This window comes from Notolepis coatsorum, assembly GCF_963971535.1.
Source record: "Notolepis coatsorum genome assembly, chromosome: 14".
NCBI lineage: Eukaryota > Metazoa > Chordata > Actinopteri > Aulopiformes > Paralepididae > Notolepis > Notolepis coatsorum.
Window position 1 is genome coordinate 59,489,404 of NC_140178.1, and position 25,636 is coordinate 59,515,039.

At 42.3% G+C, this 25,636-nt stretch overlaps 1 protein-coding gene across 1 annotated transcript; it reads right to left on the minus strand.

Moving 5' to 3' along the window:
* Positions 1–288: 288 nt before the first annotated feature.
* On the minus strand, positions 289–21,860 carry nosip (nitric oxide synthase interacting protein). The gene is made up of 10 exons (XM_084328799.1): positions 21,756–21,860; positions 21,429–21,514; positions 21,241–21,346; positions 21,045–21,126; positions 16,889–17,024; positions 10,774–10,946; positions 9,546–9,662; positions 8,717–8,787; positions 5,781–5,889; positions 289–3,357 (listed from the first exon to the last, which is right to left on the minus strand). The coding sequence occupies exons 2-10, from the start codon at positions 21,496–21,498 to the stop codon at positions 3,286–3,288; spliced, it is 936 nt and encodes a 311-aa protein (XP_084184925.1). The 5' UTR covers positions 21,499–21,514; positions 21,756–21,860; the 3' UTR covers positions 289–3,285.
* Between the last annotated feature and the right edge of the window lie 3,776 nt (positions 21,861–25,636).

The window sequence follows — 25,636 nt, forward strand, 5'->3', positions numbered from 1 at the left end:
GAGGCAGGGCGTCGTGTAGGGTGTGGTTTCTGCACGTCCCTTATCAAGTTTTTTAATTGAATGGCATTTTCATTTGGTCATTTGTCATGTAACAAAAGATGGCTTAATAACACTAGACTTATTCATGGTTATAGCATTTCATATGCAGTGTAAAATGAAATATGTTTTTTTTTTGTATCAAATCTTTTCAACAACAAACACAACATTGACAACAACAATAATGACAAGACAACAAACGGACACAAAACGAGACAAAAAAACAAATGCAAAATACAAGAAAAATAACTGTTTAAGAATGAAACCCATTTATTCATGTCCACTAAAAAATGTCATTGTGTACATAGAAAAAGAAAATGGACAGGCTTGCAGGAAAAATAAAATGACAATTAATTAAGTAACTACAAAAATATCAGCAACACAATTTAAACACCGAGGTCCATGAATAGTATATCGACACAATCTTCATCATGTTGGCTCTGTACACCACCACAAAGGATTTAAAATGAAACAATCAAGATGGGCTTTAAGTGCAGACTTTCAGCTTTAACTTGGGTCTTTACATCCAAATCAGGTGAACGGTGTATGAATTACAACAGTTTCTATATGTGCCTCTAACTTTTTAAAGGACCAAAATTAATTGGACAATTGGCTGCTCAGCTGTTCCATGACCAGGTGTGTCTAGGTCTAGAGTTAATTTCAAGTGTGGTATTTGCATTTGGAATCTGTTGCAGTGAACAATATGAGGTCCAAAGAGCCGTCTTATCAGTGAAGCAACGAAAACAAACCCATCAGAGAGATCGCAAAAACATTAGGTGTGGCCAAAACAACCGTTTGGTACATTCTTAAAAAGAGAGAACGCACTGGTAAGCTCAGGAACACCAAATGGAACCGGTTCCCTTGTATTTATTGATGATAAAAGCAGCAGGATGCGGGCGAGCTCCCGTAGCTCACCGCGTACCTCGGCGCTATTTCTGCGTCGGGGACAACCGTGCTCGTCACGGATCTGGGGTACACGAGTTCGATTCCCGGACCCGCCGTATTTTCTTCCCCTACTCTACATCCCATTCAACCTGTTTCTGTCGGTCATGCTTGACCAGAAAAGCGATAAACGCTAAAAAATAAAGTTAAAAAAAAAAAAGCAGCAGGATGAATTCTGAAGTGTTTTGGGAAATATTATCTGCTCATATTCAGCCAAATGCTTCAAACCGCATTAGACAGCGCTTCACAGTGCAGATGGAAGGCACTTCACAGTGCAGATGGACAATGACCCAAAGCATACTGCGAAAGCAACCAAAGTTTTTTTATGGCAAAGAAGTGGAATGTTATGCAATGGCCAAGTCAATCACCTGACCTGAATCCATGCATTTCACTTGCTGAACTTGCAGTAGAGGCAGAGCATCACCAGGGACGAAACCCAGTCTGCTGATGTCTTTGGGTTCCAGACTTCAGGCTGTCATCGACTGCAAAGTATTAAAGGTGAACATTTTATTCATGGTTTGTTAGTTTGTCCAATTACTTTTGGTCCCTTAACACTTTAAGTGCCGAAAACGTGTTTAGGAGTCTTTCCTAGCCATGCTAAAGTTGCTGAGGACGCCCTAACTCGTCTTTAATATCAATATTTAAAAAATCTGTGATCTAAATCATATTTTTCCCCTGAGACACAGTGCTGGCCTCCTCTCAACCCTCTAGCGGTTCAAGAGCGCCATCTGGTGGCCGATCGGCAGAAGCGCCAAACAGGAAGTCATGTGGATGAAGTGGTGATCACCCATATTACTTCCGGGCACTCTATAGCTCCCGCGACTCCATCTTGAAACACTGGATAATAGATCGCTCGCCCTAACTCAATAAACAACATGATTTGGACGTATATACTATTATACAACCTGGAAATAGATCCGGTATTTCGACATCCCATAATTGAAAACTGTTTTCTCCACGCTGATCGCCCAACGGCCCGCGGAGACTGGGGTGAGTTTTAGCGTTTATTATTACCGTGTTCGATACTAACTGCTATGATGAACATTTGACCCACATTAGATGAATGGTATAACGTTGCCCACGGAATTATAAACGATCCCCCGCCCATCCGGTCATCATCAGATGATACGTAGAAACTCCTAGAAGCACGTCCATTTGAAATTTTTCATCTGGCACCGATCGCTATCAAACTGTATTTCATCATCAATATAATGCATTTGGGGCTATAAATCACGTTCTGGAGAAAGCTGCAGAAAGAGATGAAAACATACTTATACTTTAGACCATATTTTACTATGAATATGTGAATGAAAAAGTTTAACGTTGCTACACAATGAACAATACATATAGGACCTTGAATGGGCCCTAATAATGGCAATCTAGCAATAGAATTTAAAAAGTTATAGCCCTGCAAAGAAGGGGAACTTCTCCATGTTAAATAGAGCTGGCAACGGATGGTATATCATGAATTTAGCCTTAGGCAATCAAAGTGTTAAAAAGGGGGGTGCACATGTAGAAACGTCCTACAGTGTTCACCTGATTTGGATGTAAATACCCTCAAATTAAAGCTTTAAGTCTGCATTTCTTGATAGTTTAATTTCAAGTCAACTGTGGTGGTGTACAGAGCCAACATTTTGAAAATTGTGTCAATGGCCAAATATTTATGGACCTCACTGTATAAACCTTGCCTCTTCAAACAGTTCACATAGGAGGCAAGACCCCAAAAGGTTTATATATATATTATAAAAAAAAAAAAAAAAAAAAAAAAAAAACAGGATTACAGATAGGTGTGAATAAGACACAAGTAATTCTTGATGTTTTGGAGTTACCCACTTGAGTTAAGTTAACCTGCTTAGTGAAATACCCTCTAAGATTTCACCAAACTAAGCCCTAGCTTGGGATATTAGGACTCTAAATAACGGTAGCTTATTTTGTCATTCTGTGACATGACCAGGACCAGATGTGGGAACTATCTTACTAATATACACACATTCAGACTACATGTGGGAACTATCTTACTGGTATACACGCAGTCGGACCAGATGTGGGATCTATCTTACTGGTATACATGCATTCAGACCAGATGTGGGATCCATCTTACTGGTATACACATATTCAGACCAGATGTGGTAACTATCTTACTGGTATATACACACACACACACATGACTTTCATGAGATCTTGAATACTAACAGGAGGCTGAAACCAAAAACACCAGCATGAAAACCTTCCGTATATCCTCTAGGAGGAGTCTCGTCAGTGATGGGCTAGAGAACCCCCATCTTCCCATCAGCTCCAGCTTTTCTCTCACACTTGCATTACGGGTCGAGCCTCCTTGGCGCTGAGGTCCACACCAGAGCCGGCGAACCCGGTTCCACCCTGAGAAAGAACGAGGTTGGAAAAACAAAAAGGCAAGGTTCAAGCCAGGCAACTTGTGATACCTTGACATCCTACTGGCTAATATGTAAATGAAGGAAACAAGCAAACATGTACCACTACACAGACCTTGTGCCACAGACCAGGGTTCCTGCAGGTTTCAACAAGTAAAATTTAAGACTAATAAAGACCACTTTGAATTGAATACCTAATTCATGGCCATACTGGCAAAGTATGAAGGCAAACTATGAAATAAGTCATTCACATTAAAACGCGATACAAATTTAAGAAATGTAAGACCTTTCTTAAAAAGGTACTGTAAAAAAATCTAAGGTGTCTCCTGATTGGATAAAGTGGGAAGGGATAGCAGAAAATATATTTTGTGTAGAGCTGAGGGACTGGGAGAACCATGTTAGTGACCAAACACTTTATATCACTGATGGCTGTTGGAATGTAGAGCTTTTTTAACCAACAAAATACCACTTACACTTATAATAACACATTTAAATGAAGTTCTGATTATTAAATGTAAGACACTGACCTGACCAACACTGACCTGTCCTATTTGCTCCTACACTGACCTGTCCTATTTGCTCCTACACTGACCTGTCCTATTTGCTCCTACACTGACCTGTCCTATTTGCGCCTACACTGACCTGTCCTATTTGCTCCTACACTGACCGTCCTACACCGACATGTCCTACACTGCACTTAACAAAGAATGATGATGAATTACTCTTTTACCTTAGTGACTATTGTATTTACATATTTTAACCTGCCAGTATGGGCAGTATCAGTGTATCCCTAAAATTAAAGAATCCTACCATATACACTGGAATCCTACCATATACACACATCCACACATCCAGGTACTTTGCCTTTTTTTGCAGCCGCGGCTACTTTTGGCGGAAACACAAACACTGTTCCTATTGATCACCATTGTATTTGGCCTATATACAAACTGTAGACAGAAAGCTTACATTGTTTGAAAAGTATGTCTTGTTAGTGCATCATGTTAAGTCAAGCAATTACTTTCCAACACTGGCCACTAGGGATGCCCCGATCGATCGGCCAGCGATCGGTATTGGCCGATATTCAGTATAAATATGAGATTGGTGAATTCCGATAATGCTTTATTTTCGCCGATCGTGAAAACCGATCGAAAAACATGATCCAATTCTTAGCGGAGATCTCACTCGCTGACTCTCTCAGGCACACAGAGCTGCACACAGAGCTGCGGCGTACTGCTCCTCCTCCTCCTCCTGCCCCTCCCGCACCCGTGTAAACATGGGTCTAGTCTAGTCTAGTGGGACCTCCGTGAGCTAACGTTAGCTACCGTTACAAAATGACCCAGTCAACTATTCACTTTTAGTTTAATACATGATGAGGCATTGTCTAACGGTATCTAGCCGGCTAGCTACTGATAGCTCCTGATATCAACAAATGCTCCAGCAATAGTCTAGTACTAGTGTATGATACCTCAGTTAGCTCACGTTAGCTCACTACGAAATGTCCCAGTAAAGTAACTAAATAGTTCACTGAGGCGTTGTCTTAACGTTATCTAGCCGGCTAGCAGTAGCTACAGATAGCTCCTGATATCAATGTCTTATAACATTGATTCGATGCGTATTCGAGCCCCTGGCTTCCATCGCATGAGGGCATGCTGAATGTAGAGTATAGGGCCCAGCTGCAGTGCCGGAGAATCCTGGCTGGAGCTGGAGGCTACTCGAGTATACACACAGACAGTGGAGCTGTTTGCAGATAGCAAGCATTTTGACTTGTTGCGTGGTGGCGATGTCGCGCAGATAATACAACTACAAGTATGATTATATAATATATATATTTTATTTAAAAAAAATTTAAAAGATTATATTTACATTTTCTTTTTTTTTATAAAACCAAAAACGATCGGTATCGATATCGGCCGATATGGCTCATAGATGATCGATGATCGGTGGCAAAAAACGTGATCGGGGCATCCCTACTGGCCACCATTGAGCTGCAGGATATTCGCTAATTTCCCTACCTGGACATATCACGCAACAATATCACGCTTATGAATCTCCAAGTGAGGTAATGACTATAGTCTTCGGCGTGATTTGTATCCCTGTGTTTTGTCCTAAAGTTGTAGTTTATGAGCAAAACACCGTCTAATCCCGTTTATTTCTCAAGTTGCTTTCCCCCAAAAAGAGGTGCAGTGACCAAAATTCAGTGCGGATGACGTATTGCTGGTCCGGTGTATGAAATGAAAGCCAAAGCAGAGAACAACTACCCGGGTCTGACACATTGTATCTGCTGGGCTAAGAAGATATATAGGCTGATCCTACTGGCGCACACACACACCACACACACAGGCGCACACACACACACACACACATACACAGTCGCACACACAGGCGCGCACACACCCACACACCCTTGCTCACCCGCTGTATTGGTACAATGTCTTTCTCTGAGAGTTTGTCTCCGTTGACTGGATCCAACATGTCCTTCCTGATCAACATCTCCACACACTCCAGAGTCACCACTGCTCCCCTGGGAGGAGGAGAAGGGAGAAAGTTAGAGGATGAATTAAAGAAAATGAGAATAGACTTACTTACTTACTTTACTTTAGGAGTGCATAATAATTTATCAAGCATCTATTATCAAGTAGGAGTGCTGATCTGGAACCAGATTGGCTCATTCTCGAAGACACTGATGTCACGAGACCGCCGCCATCTTGGTATAGGGGGACCATACGGATTTCTACCATCAAATGCATGCGTTGAGGTCCGTTTTTATTACATGTTTTATCACATTCTTGTTCATTTCATAACATTTTCATACGATTTGTTTTGAAAATATTGAGGCCAACATGGCATTTCACTATTTCGAAAGCCTTTCTGGTGATTCTAAGGCGAGATATGAGTCAAAGAAGCTCCCCCTGATTGACTTGACATAATGTCCATACAAAACACCTGCAGACATGGCCATCTCTCGAATACCCAAATTGAAGCTGCTGTGTTACGTTTTGTACTAATAACAAACACAGAAATCCAAATCGCAAGTTTTATATAATACCAGCTGATGCATCACGGAGGAAAAAGTGGCTGGTGGCTAACGTTCGGCTAACTCGCTCTGGTGTTGTGGTCGTGGTAGCTACATGCTAAGCTAACGTTAATTACATCATATCGAACCGATAGGAGCTTATCTTATCTAATCTTATGTGGTGGTACCACGTGTGCCACTACCCGATCAAACATCCACGTAAGATTACCGTAGATAAGATAAGCTCCTATCGGTTCGATATGATGTAATTAACGTTAGCTTAGCATGTAGCTACCACGACACCAGAGCGAGTTAGCCGAACGTTAGCCACCAGCCACTTTTCCCTCTGTGATGGTATAAAACTTGCGATTTGGATTTCTGTTTTTGTCATTAGTACAACGCGTAACACAGCAGCTCTTTGGCATTGTGAAGGACTGAAGAAAATTCCGCTTGATTGTCTTTAATTTGACGCTTTAATGATCCGTTTCTCCACTAAATGAAGCGTACACAATGTACCAGGCGGGGCAGTTTCCCCCCACGCTGCAGTTGCGTAGCAACAACAGACAGGAAGTTGACTTCGAGAATAAGTCATAGTGTGGTGTGTATGGTCATGTGACCCAAGCACTGATCCTAGATCAGTACTTCTAGGGTGGGTTGCTCTAACTAGGTTGGGTGTTTAGGCCAAACAAACAAAAAAGCCATGAAAAGAAAAAGAAAAAGGCCAACTGTGCTGTTAAATTTTTTTTTATAAAGAAAATTTAATAAAGAGTTACCGTTGTTATGACCTAGCTAACTAGCCAACAGCTACACTGTAACATTGCTCTGCTTTGCTGCCTGGTGTTAGCTAGCTAGCTAATGTTACTTCCTGTCTACTCATGGCTTGGGAGAGAAGCTCAAGTTCGCATCATCATCATCATACTAAATGATGTCTGTCCTTCATGTTTCTCAGAGGAACTCTCCAATTAATTAAAAAGAAAATGTAATGCAGCCATTACAAAAGTAAACAAAAGTAAAACCACCTCAACAGTCAGTTCAAAGTTAATCCCAGATATAAATTTCAATTAGAGTTTAAAATCTTGGAGCAACAGAATTAAGATTAATCTAGGTTTAGAGCCTAAACTAAACTGAGATTTAAAGAGAGGTTTAAATTAGGGATGCCCCGATCGATCGGCCACCGATCGTTATCGGCCGATATTCAGTATAAATATGCGATCGGTGATCGGTGATAATGCTTTATTTTCACAGATCGTCAAACCCGATATCACACGCTGTCGCTGAGTTCTGTCTCAGACACCGGTGGTGCGGCGTCTGCTCATTCCTCCAGCCCCTCCCGTACGCATGTAAACACGGGTCTAGTCTAGTGAGACACGGGACACGGGGACACGGGAGGACGGCGTCTCCTTGAGGTAATGTTAGCTTAGCTACCGTTACAAAATGACCCAGTCAACTATTCACTTTTAGTTTAATACATGATGAGGCATTGTCTAACCGAACGGTATCTAGCCGGCCAGCTACCGATAGCTCCTGACATAAACAAACGCTCCACAAAGTCTAGTAGAGTGTATGATACCCGTTAGCTGTTAGCTCACGTTAGCGCAAGCTAGTTCACTGTTCAAAACGAAATGTCCCATTGAACTAAATAATTCACTGAGGCATTGTATTAACGTTATATATCCGGCTAGCAGTAGCTACAGATAGCTCCTGATATCAATGTCTTATAACACTGATTCGATGCGTATTCGAGCTGAGGGCTTGTGAATGTGATTTAACGTTATACCAATACTAGGGTCCAGCTGCAGCGCCGGAGAATCCTGGCCGTAGCTCGAGGCTACTCGAGTATAGGTCCAGCTGCAGCTCCGGAGAACCTGGCCGTAGCTGGAGGCTACTAGAGTACACACAGACAGTGGAGCTTGTTGCGTGGTGGCGATGTCTCGCAGATAATACAAGTACAAGTCTAATTATATAATATATATATTTTATAAAAAAAATATATATTATATAAAATACATTTTTATTTCTTTTAATCAAAAACGATCGGTATCGGATCGGTATCGGCCGATATGGCTCACGGCGATCAGTGATCGGTATCGGTGGCAAAAAACGTGATCGGGGCATCCCTAGTTTAAATGGAATACTGCTGTTTTAAACTAACTTTAAAGTTTGGTGCAACATAATTAAATGATAAACCATGATTGAATCCAGTTTAAAAGACAATCCTTGTTGGTGCAACCCACCCCTACTCTTAGAAAAGATCATTTCTGTAGTATCACTAGTTCAATGGTAAAGTGACAGACTGAGTGAGTGACTGCAGAGTAGCATGGGGTTATATACTCACGAGGGTCTCAGAACACAACAGGGGACGCTGTTACCCAGCGTGTCTTTGGTTACTGCACACACGTACCTGTCCTGAAGACAAAGGAGAGTTGGACCATACCACCAATACTGGAAAATATATATCAACACTAGAAAACAGGCTTACAAACAATGGCAACATATTATATTTTACTTGTACCCAAATGTACTTTTGGTCTGGCACCTACAAATTATACCCAAAACCTACTTCTGGTCTGGTACCAAATACCCAAATCTACTTCTGGCACCATCACAAATAAATACCCTACCTACTTCTGGCACCTTCAAAAATGCCCAAACTTACTTCTCGTACCTTAAAAAATACCCAAACCAACTTCTGGTACAATCATAAATGGCAAAGAAAAACATCAGAAGGAAAACCATCATACAATTTCCTTTTCAACTTTCAGAAAATTATTGCACAGAGAAAAGTCTGCAGCCCTGTACTCTACATACCCCTACACACACACAGTTGAATAAGGGTACAATTTATGCTTGTGTTTTCCTGTCTGCGTGACGTAAGCCACAGAAGTTCCCTGTGTAGGTAATATGCACCACCCAAAGATTTTTACTGTGTAGGTAATATGCACCACCTAGAGGTTTTTACTGGGCAATGCAGACATGAGTGACTCCCAGCCACTGTGTATCAAAAGGAGGTCATGTGATTGGTAAAGTATACATGCATTCTGCACATCCAAACTAAAAGGAGGTCATGTGATTCATAAAGACTGCCCTGCAGGTCCTACAATGCCAACAACATGATAAGATGGAGCAGGGGTATGAACCAGGCCTGACTGGAGCGGGCTGCTGACCTGGCGTGTGAGCAGGGCCACTCTGTCCAGGCTGGGGTCCAGGGGTGTGAAGCGCACGGTGATCAGCTCGTTCATCTTCAGGGCGCGGCCCGACATGGGACAAAACACAGACTTACTCTTGAAGGCAAAAGTCCAGGGAGGGAAAAGGTAGATAGATTAATGAGGGGTGACAGTCAAAGCAGTGGAAAGGAACAGCAATGTACTGTGGTCTGGACAGGGTGGTATGTTGAGGTAGTATTAGTAGTGGCATGGATCCAGTTATGATGACTGCCGTCATCAAAAAACCACAAATATAAGAAATTATCATTGAGATTTTGTGATGGAAATTCAATGACATTATACAATTTTAAGGCTGCACCACAAAAATGTTATGATTGTATGATGATTGTAAGATTATACTGTAATTTGTACTGAAAAGAAAATAGTCAAATATTATAATATCAAAAATAAGAATATTGTCACCCAGCCCTATTTGTAGTCACTGCAAACTAGTTGCAGGAAGCTATTGTGATGGGAATACTATACAGGGTGCTTCTTGCACATCGGTAGAAAATGTTCATTTGAGGAGAAGTTTGGATAAAGAATAATTGTATCTGGGTATGTAGTCCAAGAGGACAACCTGACTTTAAAAACACACTGATAACATCAGAGAGAGAGATAGACTGGATAAATACACAGGGGACACTGTGACACGGACGTTTGGCCCCAAAAAACAGAGGGAAACCTGGCAATGACCAAACACACAAAACATAGACGGAAATGTTTGTTTGAGAGGAGGGACAAAAGTGATGTTTTTAGAAATACAATTCCAATTTAATTAAGAAAACTGTGTTAAAGGGACAGTTCTGATTGTTGGAACCCTAGCCCTACTTCCTGCTTACAAAACGCTGCCCTCTTTTCTTGACCCTCCAAATCACAACTGTCGCTTTCCTCTATCAAATGAAGATTTGTTTTCTGGCTGCTTTTTCTTGACCCTCCTATTACAAGCTTTTGCTTTCCTCGGTCAAGCGAAGAGAGGGCATAGCTTGAGAGATCAGTACCACCCACACTGTTCCTCATAATGAAGAGAGGGCATAGCTTGAGAGATCAGTACCACCCACACTGTTCCTCATACTAGCTACCGGTCAGGTAGCCACAATCTCAATACATAGTCAATAAGGGTCAAGCTCCTGTCTGTACAAGCTGACATTATTTCATTATTTATCTTATTTAGCACTGCTCTACTCACAGGCTTCTTCAGGGGGGCGGGCTTCGCCTCTGGTGTCAGGGAGGGAATCCAGAAGCTGGGTAGAGGCTGGGCGGCGATTGAGCTTACTAACATATCAGCTGTGGAGGTGCTGGTTGAGGGACCGGCACTATCCTGACTGTCACCCTTGGCTGGTTGGCTGTCTTTGGCCTGGCCTGCACAGGAAAAACAGAAACGTATTAATTGTGCAAGAACATATTAGAGTGAGTGCTATATTGTAGGGCTGGGCGATTCATCGAGTTTCAATTTCAATTATGATCATAAAAACAAGATAATCAAGATAAAACTACCGGTACTATTGTGCCGCATGCCGTGTTGATCTCATTTTGTCTTTGTGTTGTAGATGCACAGCGGTGTGCTCTGCCCCTCCCCCTCAAGTCCAAACAGTAGTTTCAGCTCATGTTGAGAGGGAGGAGGGAGCCACGGCGCATCTCTTATTGTGAAAGGTCTTCGGTAACTTGTAGAAGATGACAGAATGGCAGCCTTTGTTCGAGAAGAACGCCAAAATGTATTCTGTCAGTGTCATCGATGTTCTCAAGTCAATGAGTTATCGTGTTTAATAAGTGATTTCAATATCAATCAATGTTTATGATGTATGATTTTTTACATAATTGAACACCCCAGCTATATTGTGGTTATTGGCACTGGGGATCTTAGCAACGTAACGTTTTACTGCAGCTGGCTTTGCGAGATCACACGAGAATCTGTCTTGTCCTGCTTCAAATTATGCGTGAACCAGTGGTTAAGATCAATCAGCATCCTTTGACAAACTACTGACAGCAATGGCCAGAGATAAGTACCAGCCCTATTCCAAACAGTTTCAAAAGACAACTTCCCAGAGGGTGTGGGGGTTGACGAGACAGCCTTGGCTCCCCCCTCCAGCACGCATACGAGATGATGACTGAACTGAAATAAAAGTGTTTAATATTTCATCAACTAAAATATACATCACACCCCGCGCCTCTCCCTGTTGTCTGCAGGTGGCTAATATTGAGTTACCAACCCACCAATAAGCTAACCATCAATAAATCCCCAAAAAACTAAAATAGAGGGTTTAATTCAGCGTAGACATTAATTAGCTTTCACTACTAACGATGCAGGCTTACCTGTACCTGCTTGATATATATATTAATTAGCTTTCACTACCAACGATGCAGGCTTACCTGTACCTGCTTGATATGTGGCGAGAAATCTCCTGAGTGGCGCAGTGGGAAAGGCGCTCGCCACTAACGCAGGAGATGCTGGCATCGAGCCCAGCTCTCTGCGTTGCTACCGGCTTGGCCGGCCGTCATACTAACACAATGGACCTGTCTCAAAACCCTGCCCTCTTTTCTTGATCCTCCAATCAAAGTTTGTACGAGGAAGTCAGAGGTAAGCGACAGCTGTGATTGGAGGATCAAGAAAAGGGGCAGGGTTTGAGACAGGTCTATTGGCAGTGTTAGAGGGTGGGAAAGCCGGTGGGTGGGGATTGGACGTTGTGGACAGCGACTCCTACAGGTCGGTTGGGTGACGCCTGTACAGCAGAAACAGGAATTATCGGGGCAGCGTGAGCCTCCCACGCGTGCGTTATTTTTTTCCGTAGCCGCATTTTGCAGAGACGCTCTCTGATTGGCCACTTCATGCGACATGTGCGCCCAATCGTGTGACGCCCGTTTCTACACCGGTTAAGCTTAGGCACTCTTTCGAAGTTGGTTATGGTTAGAGTTTGTCTTAGAGCAGGGCGATAGAACACCAGCCCTGATTTCAAACTCTAACCTTAACCAACTTCGAAAGAGTAGCCTAAGCTTAACCAGTGATAAACTAGGCGTTAGGTAGTTTGCAGGCTGTTAGACCCGGAAATGGGAAAAGACACAGCTAGTCACGCGATTGGGCGCACATGTCAGTGGCCAATCAGAGAGCGTCAGTCAGTGGCCAATCAGAGAGCGTCTCTGCAAAATGCGTTACTCCTCGCCACTGAGAGTTCGAGCTGTCTGGTGAAAAGATGCGATAGGCTGCCTCCTCGTGTACCGGAGGGGACACGTGACGCAAGGCTTCTATTTTATTTTAAATGAGGCTATTATTATTTTGCAACAAGATAGTAGGGCTGTCTTAAATACTTCGAAGCTTTGTTCGATGGGCATGGGATTCGAAAATGAAAATAAAATTCGATTATTAAAAGAGATTATTATTATTTAACTTTTTTTGGTGCAAAATCAATTCTGCCTCTCTTTGTTAACTACAACAAGCAATGCCGTTTGTTATTTAAGATGAGGTCGGACTCGGCACTGACAGATTTGTGTTCATTGTGCTGCTTTTATAAAGCCTCAAATGACGGCTTACAATTAGGGCTGTCAGTTTATCGCGTTAATTAGATTAATTAATTACACAGCAAATTATCGAGTTATGAAAATTTACTAAATTACAATTTCTTTTTTAAATAATATTATTTTTGTATCTCCTTCATTCCATAAGAATGTAGAATACACATTTACAGATTTTTTTTTAATATGGTCCATTTGCATGTTCTTGGTATCCGATTCTAGGGACATCTATGAATGTCAGGGAATGTATTCCCAGTGTCAGAAATACTGTGGGCTAGATCCACAAAGAATGGATTGCACGGTGCAAGTTGCACCCTTACTTACAATTAATTATGAATTGAAAATGGGGGACCCTGATGTAAACAAGACGAAAGTCTTTCTCTGGTCTGCATCCCTTAACAATTGTGTGTATTGAGCCGTACTGTATTGTACCCATTCTGCAATCGGTTAATAACATTTTCATTCAATCAATCAATCTGCGCGAGAATATCAATACATTTTTTTTATTATCTTTGACTGTGAATAACACTATGCTCAAATTGACCAGACCTGAAAAATCTAAGCAAATTAATAGATGGAAGATGATTAAACAGAAGGTTTTGTAGATACAGTACTGAATTCTGCCATCCGGACACATGCAATTTGAAATATATTATAGAATATCAGGCATAAAATGGTTATGAGATTAAAATGCGATTAATTACATATCCTGTAATTAATTAGATTAATCGCCTGACAGCAATACTTACAATATTTCATGAAAGCAAAGTGTTTTGTTTGTCTAAGATTTTAAAAGGTTTAAACTTTACAGCACTGACAAAGTTGAACAAAGTGCTGTACAAGTCCCACAACATAAAAAAAATAATAATAACAAGCTTCGAATTAAAATGGAATCTCGGCCCCGAAGCTTCGAATTCCAAAAAAAAATTCGAAGGTCAGCCCTACAAGATAGCCTACATAGAACATAAATAGCCCGTCTCAGCTGACTCACATGGTCCCGTGGTGTCAGATGGGAGCGCATGCAGCTTGGTCACAATCAGTTAAAAAAACACTCTATCCGGGCGCCCCAGTGATGCACCACGTAAATACGCTTGCAGCGTAATCGCAACGTCCTGGGTTCGAATCGGGCACATGTGTTGCATTTCCTCCCCATCTCTCTCTCTTCCACTTTCAAAATGTCAATAAAAAAGCACTTAAAAATCCCCTAAAAAATATGGCTCGGATGGTACCAATGTCGCAGACTTTGCCAGCTCTGCCAGCCTGGGGAAACCCCTCGCAAGTGACAGTAACATAGCTTTCGTCAGGGCAGTCCAGCTGCCTGTCGTCAGGGCAACCTTGCATCCTAGCTCTCTCCACAAGCGCTCCTCTCTCCATTACGCGCGCTGGTTCCAAAGATATTTAATGTTTGTAGGCATATTTTCACACCACCAAACAAAGTACTGGGTCGATGTCTATTATTCGGAATGAATTTGGTGTAAGCAGTCATTTCTGCCAGTCTCCTCTCCGACACTGGATACTAAATAACAATAGGTACATACTAGAAATAAGCTTTTGAATAAATTCCAATCTCTCTCTATATATAATATTATCTTTTTCCGTCAGGGGTCGCCACAGCGGATCATCCGTTTCCATCCGTTTCTGTCATCTGCGTCGTCCTCCGTCACTCCCGCTGCCCGCATGTCCTCCTTCACTGTGTCCATAAACCTCCTCTTGGGCCTTCCCCTCCTCCTCTTTCCTGGCAGCTCCATCTCCAGCATCCTCCTCCCGATGTACCCCACCTCCCTCCTCCGCACATGCCCAAACCATCTCAAGTCTTGCTTCTCTCACTTTCTGCACGAACTGCTCAACATGGGCCGTTCCTCTGATGTAGACATTTTCGATTTTGTCCAACCTTGTTACTCCCAGAGAGAACCTTAACATCTTCATCTCTGCCACCTCCAGCTCTGCCACCTGCTTGTTGGTAAGTGCCACTGTTTCTAGACCATACAGCATAGCTGGTCTCACTACCGTGCTGTAGACCTTTCCCTTTACTCTCGCTGGTACCCTTCTACCGCAGATCACCCCTGTCATCCTTCTCCACCCGGCCTGCACTCTCTTCGTCACCTCCCTACCACAGTCCCCATTACTTTATTTATTTATTTATTACTTTATTACTTTTATATTATAAAACGTTATACACCGTTATCTTCATTTTAAGGGTAAATAGGTTTTGCGGCTCCAGGTGAATTTAATTTCATGCAGGAGGGGGCAAAATGGCTCTTTTGATAGTAAAGGTTGCCGGTCCCCGTGTTAAACAGACCATCTGGCGGGTCAGGTTAATAGGAACGAGGTTGCACAACCTCAAGTATGTTATTGGTTTTATACAACATTTTATTTCAATGGGCTGGTTCTGTGCCTATAACGACCAAGCTGCTTTTATCGCACAAATATGATAATTATTGTACATCTAGCAGTGGTGCATGAGACTGTACCATCGAACAAAATTCAGATCCACATTTCAGACTAGACGTTGCAGATCAAATATGACTCCAGATCCAGCAATAGCATAGCAATCTTGTCAGTAAAAATGTTGGCAGAAACATGTTTTAGGTTCAACTTTAGGTAAAAAGATTTACATGCAAGCCGCCATTTTGTACACGTGCAATTTATCAAGATATCTTCACACGCACATTATTAACAATAGCCATTGTGGCTGCAATTCTGAATGGCTATATACCAAAGTTGCTATTGCATACACTTGTATTTGTGTTTCATTACACGTATACTGTATGTGCATGCTTAGCAACTGTTTCGCCTGTTTTATTGCAACACTACTATCACCGACATCTAAGAAGGGAGATCCCCCCTTGAACGGCCCTTTTAAGGTTTCTCTCCACCACATTGCCTGTGGTGCATTTTTTCCTATTGCTAGGTTTTAGTGAGTTTTTCCTTACCTTCGCGTGGGATATGTCTGGGAGTGTTGCATTCATTTATTTTATTTAAAAAAATGTGGACTTCGTGGTGTTTGTTTTGTTCTTGATTTATTGTGATGTTTCTTCTTGACTTGTTTAAAGAAGACGTGTCCGGCCCATGGGGACATTAACGTGTGTTGTCGGACCTTACAAATACATTTGATTTTACTTGTTTCAAGAGGAAAGGGTTCTTGTCACAGCTGAACTGCAGAAAAGTCACAATGCCCATATTTAGCATTTTCTCAGTGTTGGGACAACCCCTCATTCTGTAAAAATAGTGCAAAACACAGGGAAAGGCCATTTTCACAAGAGGTCCCTGTTAAGATTTCATCCATTCTTCAATCATCATATGACTTGACTTAAGCCTTTGCACTCCCTGCGGAGCATAGGCCACTGACTATTTCTTTCCATGTTGCGCGGTTTTTGGCCTCCCGAACGATGTTGTGCCATTGCAGCCCAGCCTCTTTCATTTCCCCTTCCCAAGAACGGCGCCATTTTAATCATCATATGAGGACCAAGTAAATTGAAATCCAAATGCAAATCCAATGTTGTCCGCAGCCGGTAACGGGTCAAGCTGTCTTGGTTGTTTCTTTGTAGCAACAGAAAATGTGTGGCTAACAAGTGCAGGTGTTGCTAATTAAAAGTAAACAAGGTGGAGTGATACCACTCAAGTTACTAGGTAGCATACCAGTGTTATACTGCGATTATAATAATCACTCATGTCATGGAATGTTGTCTCGTCCAATCACAGCGTGTGTTTGCAACTGAATAACACCTCATAAACGACAACGTAGTTTGAGAGCGCGGTTTGCGACATGGGTCGTACAAACACACACCTAGACTTACCGGAGGTGAAAGGGTTGATAGGCTTGGACACAATGCTGTTCTCCCTGGTCTTGAATCTCTCTACCCGCTCTCTCTCCTCTGACTTGGACTCATGCTGGCTGTCACTTTTCAGGGCCTGCTTCTGCTTCTCATAAGCCTGACACATAGGAGGGAGGGAGGAGAAAATACCACTTGTTCATTGACAATAGACCTCTCATGGGTGGCCAAAACTGAACTGGAGGGGTTCAAATAGGTTATTGGAGTGCAGGTATGTTTGAAGTTGTATGACGACATGGCTGTTCCAGGGTATTTGAGAGGAGGGGGAGATTGGAGATTGGCCGGTAGTGGTTGAGGCAGGATGGATCAAGACCAGTTTATTAAATTTTTTAGGATACTGCCTTTATCTTTAAATGTGCTCCGCTCGTCAAGTGCGCCTCCTAGTGTCAATGTGCGGTAATCACATGGTCTTAGTCTCTTGTTGAACGTCCTGGAAGGAGGAAATAAATAACTCATGGTTTTGACAACTATTTTGTATTTGGACAAGAAAGAATAGGTTTCTTTGTTTGGACTATCTTCAGTAAACTTACAAAAATGCTATTTCTGACTCCTTGTGGATATGCGAGTAGTGTGGTCCAATTCTCTCAATGATGCACAACACATAGGCTAGTTGATTAGTGTTTTGCGCTGGATCTACAGGTCAGAAGAATGTACATTTTGTAAAAATAAATAAAAGTCAGAACACCTTCAACTTGGAAGATATGATGATCCAATATTTACCTTGATTTCTATGGTAAAGAAATTAATAGCCACATTTGCCCAAAACCTCTACATCTCTCATTGCGGTGAATGGAGTCTGTGCCTGCTATAGTCTCCTAATAGGCTGTACGGTGAAGGCTGAGAAGTGGCTAGAAAACTATTCTCCTTCCCACCTTGGCGGACTACACAATTTTTAGATTAGATTGTACTTATTGTCATTATATATTTGCAATTTGCATACAACGAGATTTGGGACTCAAACCTAAGGTGGAGTAATAAAATCACAAGTAATAAAAGAGAAACATAAAATCCTATACAGAAACATGAAATGCTATACAATAAGACAATGTTAACAGTCCTGTACAATATAAATAATAACAATATATACAGAATAGCAATACACAAATAACAATCACAGTGTCAGACGGTAGTGGGTGGGTATTGCACTGTGGATATTGCACATCAGGATGTTGCACAGTGTGAGAGGAGGGGGAAAGGTGAATTACCCTAGACCAGTCTACCTTTGAATGGTCTTAGCAAATATGTGTGCCACCTGTAAGGCCAGCCATCAGCTAAGAATGTGAATGATGCAAGATATAAAGCATTCTGCATGGCATCATCGGCTTTGCCAGAACTCTCTATGCCCCAGACAAGTGACGCATTGTACCAACACTGCAAAAGGGCAAATGACCAAGCAGCTATAATAAGACATTCATTGAAAGCTATAATGTGTGCCCCTTCACCCGTTGGCAATGGGTGGCACGTCGAGGATGGGGAGTTAACAGTGACCTGGATGACTACAAATCTGGCCCCTGATAAGTGTGTTGCAGGTAGTCCACTGCGGTTGCAAACAAGGAAAATGTGAGACAGGAAGATGTTCATGTGTGTCTGCAAAACTGCCATGTACAGATTTTTTTTTTACATTATTCCAAATTATGAAAATTGCGTAGTCCGCTGAGGTGGGAAGGGGATGAAACGATACAGCCTTCACCATACGGCCTATAGACCACTGCAACACTTCCGGGATTCTGAAATCGGGGAGGAGATTGCGGGGGGGGGGGGGGGGCAAATGAATGAATGTGGACGAGAGCCTTGACATTAAGTGATTGCAGATACGGCTGTGGGGGTGCTAGAGACATGATCGAATAGACTTGTATGCGCCTGACTCTCCTGAACACGGAGCGAGACATTCCTAATCGATCAGAACGAAATTGGCAGCGAAAAATACAGTTTTTAACCCTTCAATCGCCGTTGACGCTGAAACACGTCATTCCCCGCCATGCTCATTCTGCCGATGACGCTGGACAGCGTCTTTGATATCAATATTTCAAAAATCTGTGATCGAAATCATATTTCTCCCCCGGAGACATTATATGTACTGGTGAGCCCCTGTCAACTCTCTAACGGTTCAAGAGCGCCATCTGGTGGCCGATCGGCCTGATCGCCCAGGGAAGAAACAGGAAGTGGAAGCTGGTGCTCATTTCAATTTGGTCCGATCACTCGCTATAGGTCCCGGGACTCTAGCTCGACACAATGGATAGCGATCCGTTGCCAATAACTCGATAAACAACATGATTTGGACACACATACTATTATACAACCTGGAAATGGATTGGATATTTCGACATCCCATAATAGAAAAAATTCTGTTCCACGCTCATCTCCCAACGGCGAGAGGAAGCTACGGTGAGTTTCAGCGTTATTTTTTAATGTCTTCTATACTAACTGCTCTGATGATCATATCACCCACACTAGATGAATGATATAACGTTGCCCACGGAATTATAAACGACCCCCCGCCCATCCGGTCAACATCAGATCATACGTAGTAACTCCTAGAACCACGTCCAGTTGAAATTTTTTATCTCGCGCCGATTGCTATCAAACTGTATACAATCATCAATATAATGCATTTAGGGCTATAAATCACGTTCTGGAGAAAGCTGCAGAAAACGATAAAAACATACTTATACTTTAGACCGTATTTTAGTATGAATATGTGAATGAAAAAGTATAACGTTGCTACACCCTGAACAATAGATATAGGACTTTGAATGGGCCATGGTAATGTCAATTTAGCAATACAATTTAAAAAGTTATAGCCCTGCAAAGAAGGGGAACTTCTCCATGTTAAATAGGGCTGGCGAGGGATGGTAAATTATGAATTTAACCCCGGCGATCAAAGGGTTAAGCATCGATTCCCCATGCACATGCGCAGATTGGCCACAGAGTGTGACGCAACGCACATCCACACTGGAATGTTCCATTAGAGGGGCATTAGAGGGGGTGTTGTGCTGGTATAGACTAGTAATGTTGATTTTCAGTCATCTATGAAATTTTTTGCCTAGATATACCGTATATCTAGGCAAAGAATTTCATATATGTGATATATGTCATATATTATACATCTATACCAGCACCTGCTAGACTAGAATAGGCTGTCATTAGCCTACTATGTAGCCTAAGCTACTGATTATAAATGCACAACACTGTGCAATATTACACTTACTGTAGACTTCTGTATATTTGTACTGTATTCCTTTTACTGTATATTTAATTCTATCTTATCATTCTCACAACACAACACCCCCTCTAATGCCCCTCTAATGGAACATTCCAGTGTGGATGTGCGTTGCGTCACACTCTGTGGCCAATCTGCGCATGTGCATGGGGAAACGATGCTTAAAAACGGTATTTTTCGCTGCCAATTTAGTTCTGATCGATTAGGAATGTCTTGCGCCGTGTTCAGGAGAGTCAGGCGCATACAAGTCTATTCGATCATCTGCAATCACTTAATGTCAAGGCTCTCGTCCACATTCATTAATTTGCCCCCCCCCCCCCCCCCCCCCCGCAATCTCCTCCCCGATTTCAATGTAACGCGGAAGTGTAGTGGTCTATAAGGTGGGAGGGGCAGTAAGCCCACCAATGCTATGCCTAGTCATGTGTAGCTCGCATGAGACATTACAGGAAGTGAGACTTGGTTGTCTGCGTGAATACAAAAACTAGCCGCATTTCTCGGAGACGCTCTCTGATTGGCCGACGCCTGTTTCTACACTGGTTAAACTCAGGCACTCTTCGAAGTTGGTTAAGGTTAGAGTTTGTCTTAGAGCGTGACGGCAAGTTCTTTCGACGGTTAAGCTTAGGCACTCTTTCGAAGTTGGTTAAGGTTAGATTTTGTCTTAGAGCATGGTGATAGAACGCCAGGTAGTTTGCAGGCTGTTTGACGTGGAAATTGCAAAGACACAGCTCGTCACGGATTGGGCAAACGCGTCAGTGGCCAATCAGAGAGCGTCAGTCAGTGCCAATCAGAGAGCGTCTCCGAGAAATGAGGCTTGTTTTTGTATACACGCTGGTTGTCTCCCTTTGAAATGTTTCTGCTGGAACCCAGAGATTCATGAGGGGCGGTCGCCGGTTACCTCACCTTCATTCTCTTGGCAATATCAGTCTTCTGGTGGAGTATGTACTCCAGAATGGCCTGTTTTTCATACAAGAACCCATCTCGACTGTGGATCAAAAGGAAAGACAAAAACACAATGTATGCCGTCAGTAGTGGTCGTGGAGCAAAAAAAGGCTTTGTGTATTATATGCATGAGTGTTTTCATAAATGTATGACGTACGTCAGAACGGGGTTCCGGCAAGGCTGGAGAGATAGGCAACAGCAGTCAAAGTCTTTAATAGCATCCTTGCCCAGTCGTACACTCTGTGTCCCATAGCCCGATGCAGCTGGAGGGGATGAAACACAATTGTGCCATTAGAATGGTATAGAATGCAAGCGGGTCAACGTTCGGTTAACGTCACTACTCACCAGTATCTTTCTTTTTTTCGTGATAGGTGTAAACAGCTCCGGCTGTGCAATTCTTCCCGTGGCGAGTCATGTTGCTTTCGGGACAACTTTGAAGTAAAGTTAGTTGAGTTAAATGAATGTTAACACAAAGACTGGCAATGAGCTGATCTTGGCACGACAAACTACCGTTAACCTAGCTAATAATGTAAACATGCAACCACACACTGCTGTGTTACACAACCACAGGTCTCACTCTCACAGCCTGTCAATTTTGAAGAAGTGGCGGCTAGTCCGCCCGTATCTTTGAAAACGGAGAAAGACGTTTGTCGAGAACAGAAGACTACTGACCTGTTATATATAAGGATATAATATAAGTTAGCTAGGTTTCGGCTATGAAAGAATTGTGTCCGCCACAGGAAGCCGAGGATCCTGTTGTTATGTTGGTACGTCTGTCGAAATGCGCCGGTGATAGAAACAGACGCGGATATGACAGTTCCGGTCTGAAGGGGTGTGCCTATTTTACACTTGTGATTATTATAGACATGTTAATTGTGGTTTTCTTTTAAAGCCTATTGGCTTTTTGTGTTTTCTTAAGCCACGATCGATGAATGTTTCTGTCATACAGAAAGAATAGTCACTTTTTAGTGAGCTGCAAAGCTGGGAACTCAACATAATTTTCACCTAAAAAGTTGCTTATAAACCTATCCCTAATATTAACCATTCCTGCTACCTACAAATTAATAATGAATGTCTAAACGTCCTTTCCGGCTATGGGATCTAGACACTACCATGAAAAAGGAGGTTCATCTATTATACTATTCTAATATTTTTATTGTTGGTGTTTGAAAGTGCCAACAACATCATAGTTTGAATGAATGAATGAAAACTTTATTTAACAGATTGCAGAATGGGTACAATACAGTACGGCTCAATACATACAATTGTTAAGGGGATGCAGACCTGAGAAAGACGTTTGTCTTGTTTCCATCAGGGTCCCCCATTTTCAATTCATATAGACATTTATGACATACACAACATACATGACATTTATGGCATATAGGGACATATAGGTATTTAGTACTGATACATTTGTGACATAAACGGTATTCAAATATACAGTACTGTTACCCCTAGATCCTGACAGAGTATATATGATGGGGAGGGGACTGTACATTAGGAGGGGGTGGGTGGGTGGGAGAGAAATATACATACGGCGGGGAGGGAATATATACATGCTGATTGAAATTGATTGATTGAAAAGTTTATTAACAGATTGCAGAATGGGTACAGTACAGTACAGCTCAATACATACAATTGTTAAGGGGATGCAGACCAGAGAAAGACTTTCGTCTTGTTTACATCAGGGTCCCCCATTTTCAATTCATCATAACATATATGACATACATGACATACAGATAGACAGTACTGCTACATCTATACATTTATGACATATCAGATTTGCAAATACAGTACTGTTTGTGATACAAAAGTGTCCAGAAAAGGAGTGTATATACATTTGGCGTAGAAACTGTACATTGGAGGAGGTTGGATGGGTGGGGTGGGGTTGGGTGGGTTGGGTGAGGGCTGTACATTGGAGGTGGGGGGGGGGGGTTGAGTAGGGGACACACACACATTTTACACTGTACATTGGAATACTGACAAAGCCTTACTTGGTCATTTACTGTACAACTAGGTTAGGACATTTGTAGGGGCCAGTTTCGAATTGCAGTCTCACGTAGGTGTTTTTTGACAGTGTTTTTGAAAGTGGGTAGTGATTCACATTCCTTTACAGCTTTAGGTAGGGCGTTCCACATTGATGTGGCATAATTGCTAAACGTGTTTAGTCCCTTGTTTGAGCCGAATCTGGGTTTTACATGATTTGTGGAGCTCCCTCTGGTGTTGTGATCGTGGTATTCACTGACCTTTGGGAAGTATTTTGACATGTACATGGGTACCTTGGTCGCGTAGTGTATCTTGTAGACCAGGCCCATTGCAAGTTGCTGTACTCTGTCGTCTACTCTAAGCCATCCTAGGTTGTCAAAGTGGGCAGGGGTGAGGTGGGTTCTAGGAGTCAGGTCTGACTAGCTTGTTTTGAGATGTTTGTAATTTGTTTTTTAGTGCCTTTGAGGTGCTTTGGTACCATGAGGTGCAAGCATAGTCGTAGTACCCTTGAATGAGTGCTCCTGCTAGAGTCTTCAGGGTATTCTTGTTTACCAGAGAGGAGATCCGGTACAAGAAACGCGTTCGTTGGTTGACTTTTTTTATTACATTGGATGCCATTTTGTCACAGGAAAGATTAGCCTCTAGGATGGAACCCAGGTAGGTAATTTCATCTTTCCTTGTGATAATATTGTCACCCACTGTAACCGAGAAGCCGTCGGTCTTGCTGAGTTTGTTATTTGAACCGAAGAGAATGGACTCTGTTTTGCCCATGTGTAATGATAGTTTGTTATCAGCGAGCCATATGCAGATTTTGCCTAGTTCCGTGCTGAGGGTTTTTTCAACCTGCAACTTGTTCTTGTCAGAGACCAGCAGGGCTGAGTCGTCCGCAAACAGGAACAAGTTGCAGTCACAGGCTGACGACATGTCATTTGCATAAATTAGGAAGAGTAGCGGTCCTAGTATGCTTCCTTGTGGAACACCACAGCTCACTGTGAGGGGGGGGATAGAGTACCGTTTACCTCTACCATCTGTTCTCTCCCCTCCAGGTAGGATTGCATCCAGCTCACTGATAAGCTATCAAAACCAATTGCTTTTAGCTTGTCCATCAGAATGGTGGTTTGGTGTTGTTGGTACTTAAAAACACACACATACAGTACATTGATACATACATTTGTGTTGTGGGTACTTAATTAAAAAACACACATATACAGGTATATTTAATATATAGATGATTACACAAGGGACTCAGTTATTTTTACTTTGTATTTTTGAATTGTGTCTTGTATTTTAAGCGTCAAGAATAGTTGAGTATGTTTGGCATTGTGCATGTTGTGTTGCATTTCTACATGTATGTATTTTTAAATATTGCACTGTTTGTATTTCATGTTTTTGTATAGACTACAGGGGGTCATCCCTATGTTCCCCGGGTTCTATGTTCCCCTAAGTTTTATTAGGCTGAAATAATGTGGTTGTGTACTTATTTTTCTGTTAACTTATTATGGATTGAAAACTGAAAACCTTAATGCACAGTAACTGAACTCAATATTTTTAAGTTCTGGTAATTTATTATTATTATTATTTTTACAGTGTAGTCTTGCGATCAATCAAAACTATTATTTACACGATATACCTCACATTCACCCTCCATTCACATCCTGGTGTTCTCCTGGTGTTCTCCATTAGGCCTGTAGGTGGAGCTATGACAGCACACGTACAGTACACACACCGATGGTGTGTGATGTGTCCAAAAATGAATGGGCAAATGTGAGTGAAATGGTCGCACTGTATGCAGCTGTTTGTCTGCATTGCATCCCCCCCCCCAACTCAGATTTAGGGTTGATACAACCATCATAATAATATTGTTAATAATAACAATAACAATAATGATGTAATAATGTAAAAATTATCATTAAAAAGACCTGATTATGAGGAAAAAAAACTACGATGCATGGAATATTGTTGAGGCACACTAGTTACAACTATATTTCAAACAGGCACTCCATGTCAAACAGGTTGCTGACCCCTGGTCTATCCCCTCCCTCTGACTGAAACCCTTAGCTACAAACCTAGCTTTGTATTTATCGTGGCCTTCAATTCCCTCCTTGATTGAATACACCCATTTTCCTCCCACTGTCTGTCTGCCCTCCGGTAATTTGGTGAGAGTGAAGGTGTGGTTGTCCTCTAGGGACCTCATCTCCTCTTTAAAGGTCTGCGGGACCCCACTGACTACCCTGTAGCAGTAATCAACGGTGATGGGTGTACTGTCCTCCTCGTCACTCCCCTTCCGAGCATAGTCTGTCAGATACTTTGGGGGTCTGTGTTCCCTCGAGGGGTACCTCCCACTCCTCGTCACCACCCTCTGGGGGTGGCTGACTGTCTGCCTGCACGCATGTGTCAAGTACACTGGGCAGATGTGTCTCGGTTTCTACACACCTTACTCTGGAGTCCAGCTCTGGCTCCTCTGTCTGTGTCCCGCCCTCACATGTTGTCTTTGTGACAAACTTGACTAGCCTGTATTTCTGCACTATCCCTTTACCGGGATAATAAACCAGGAAAGCGGGGCTTCC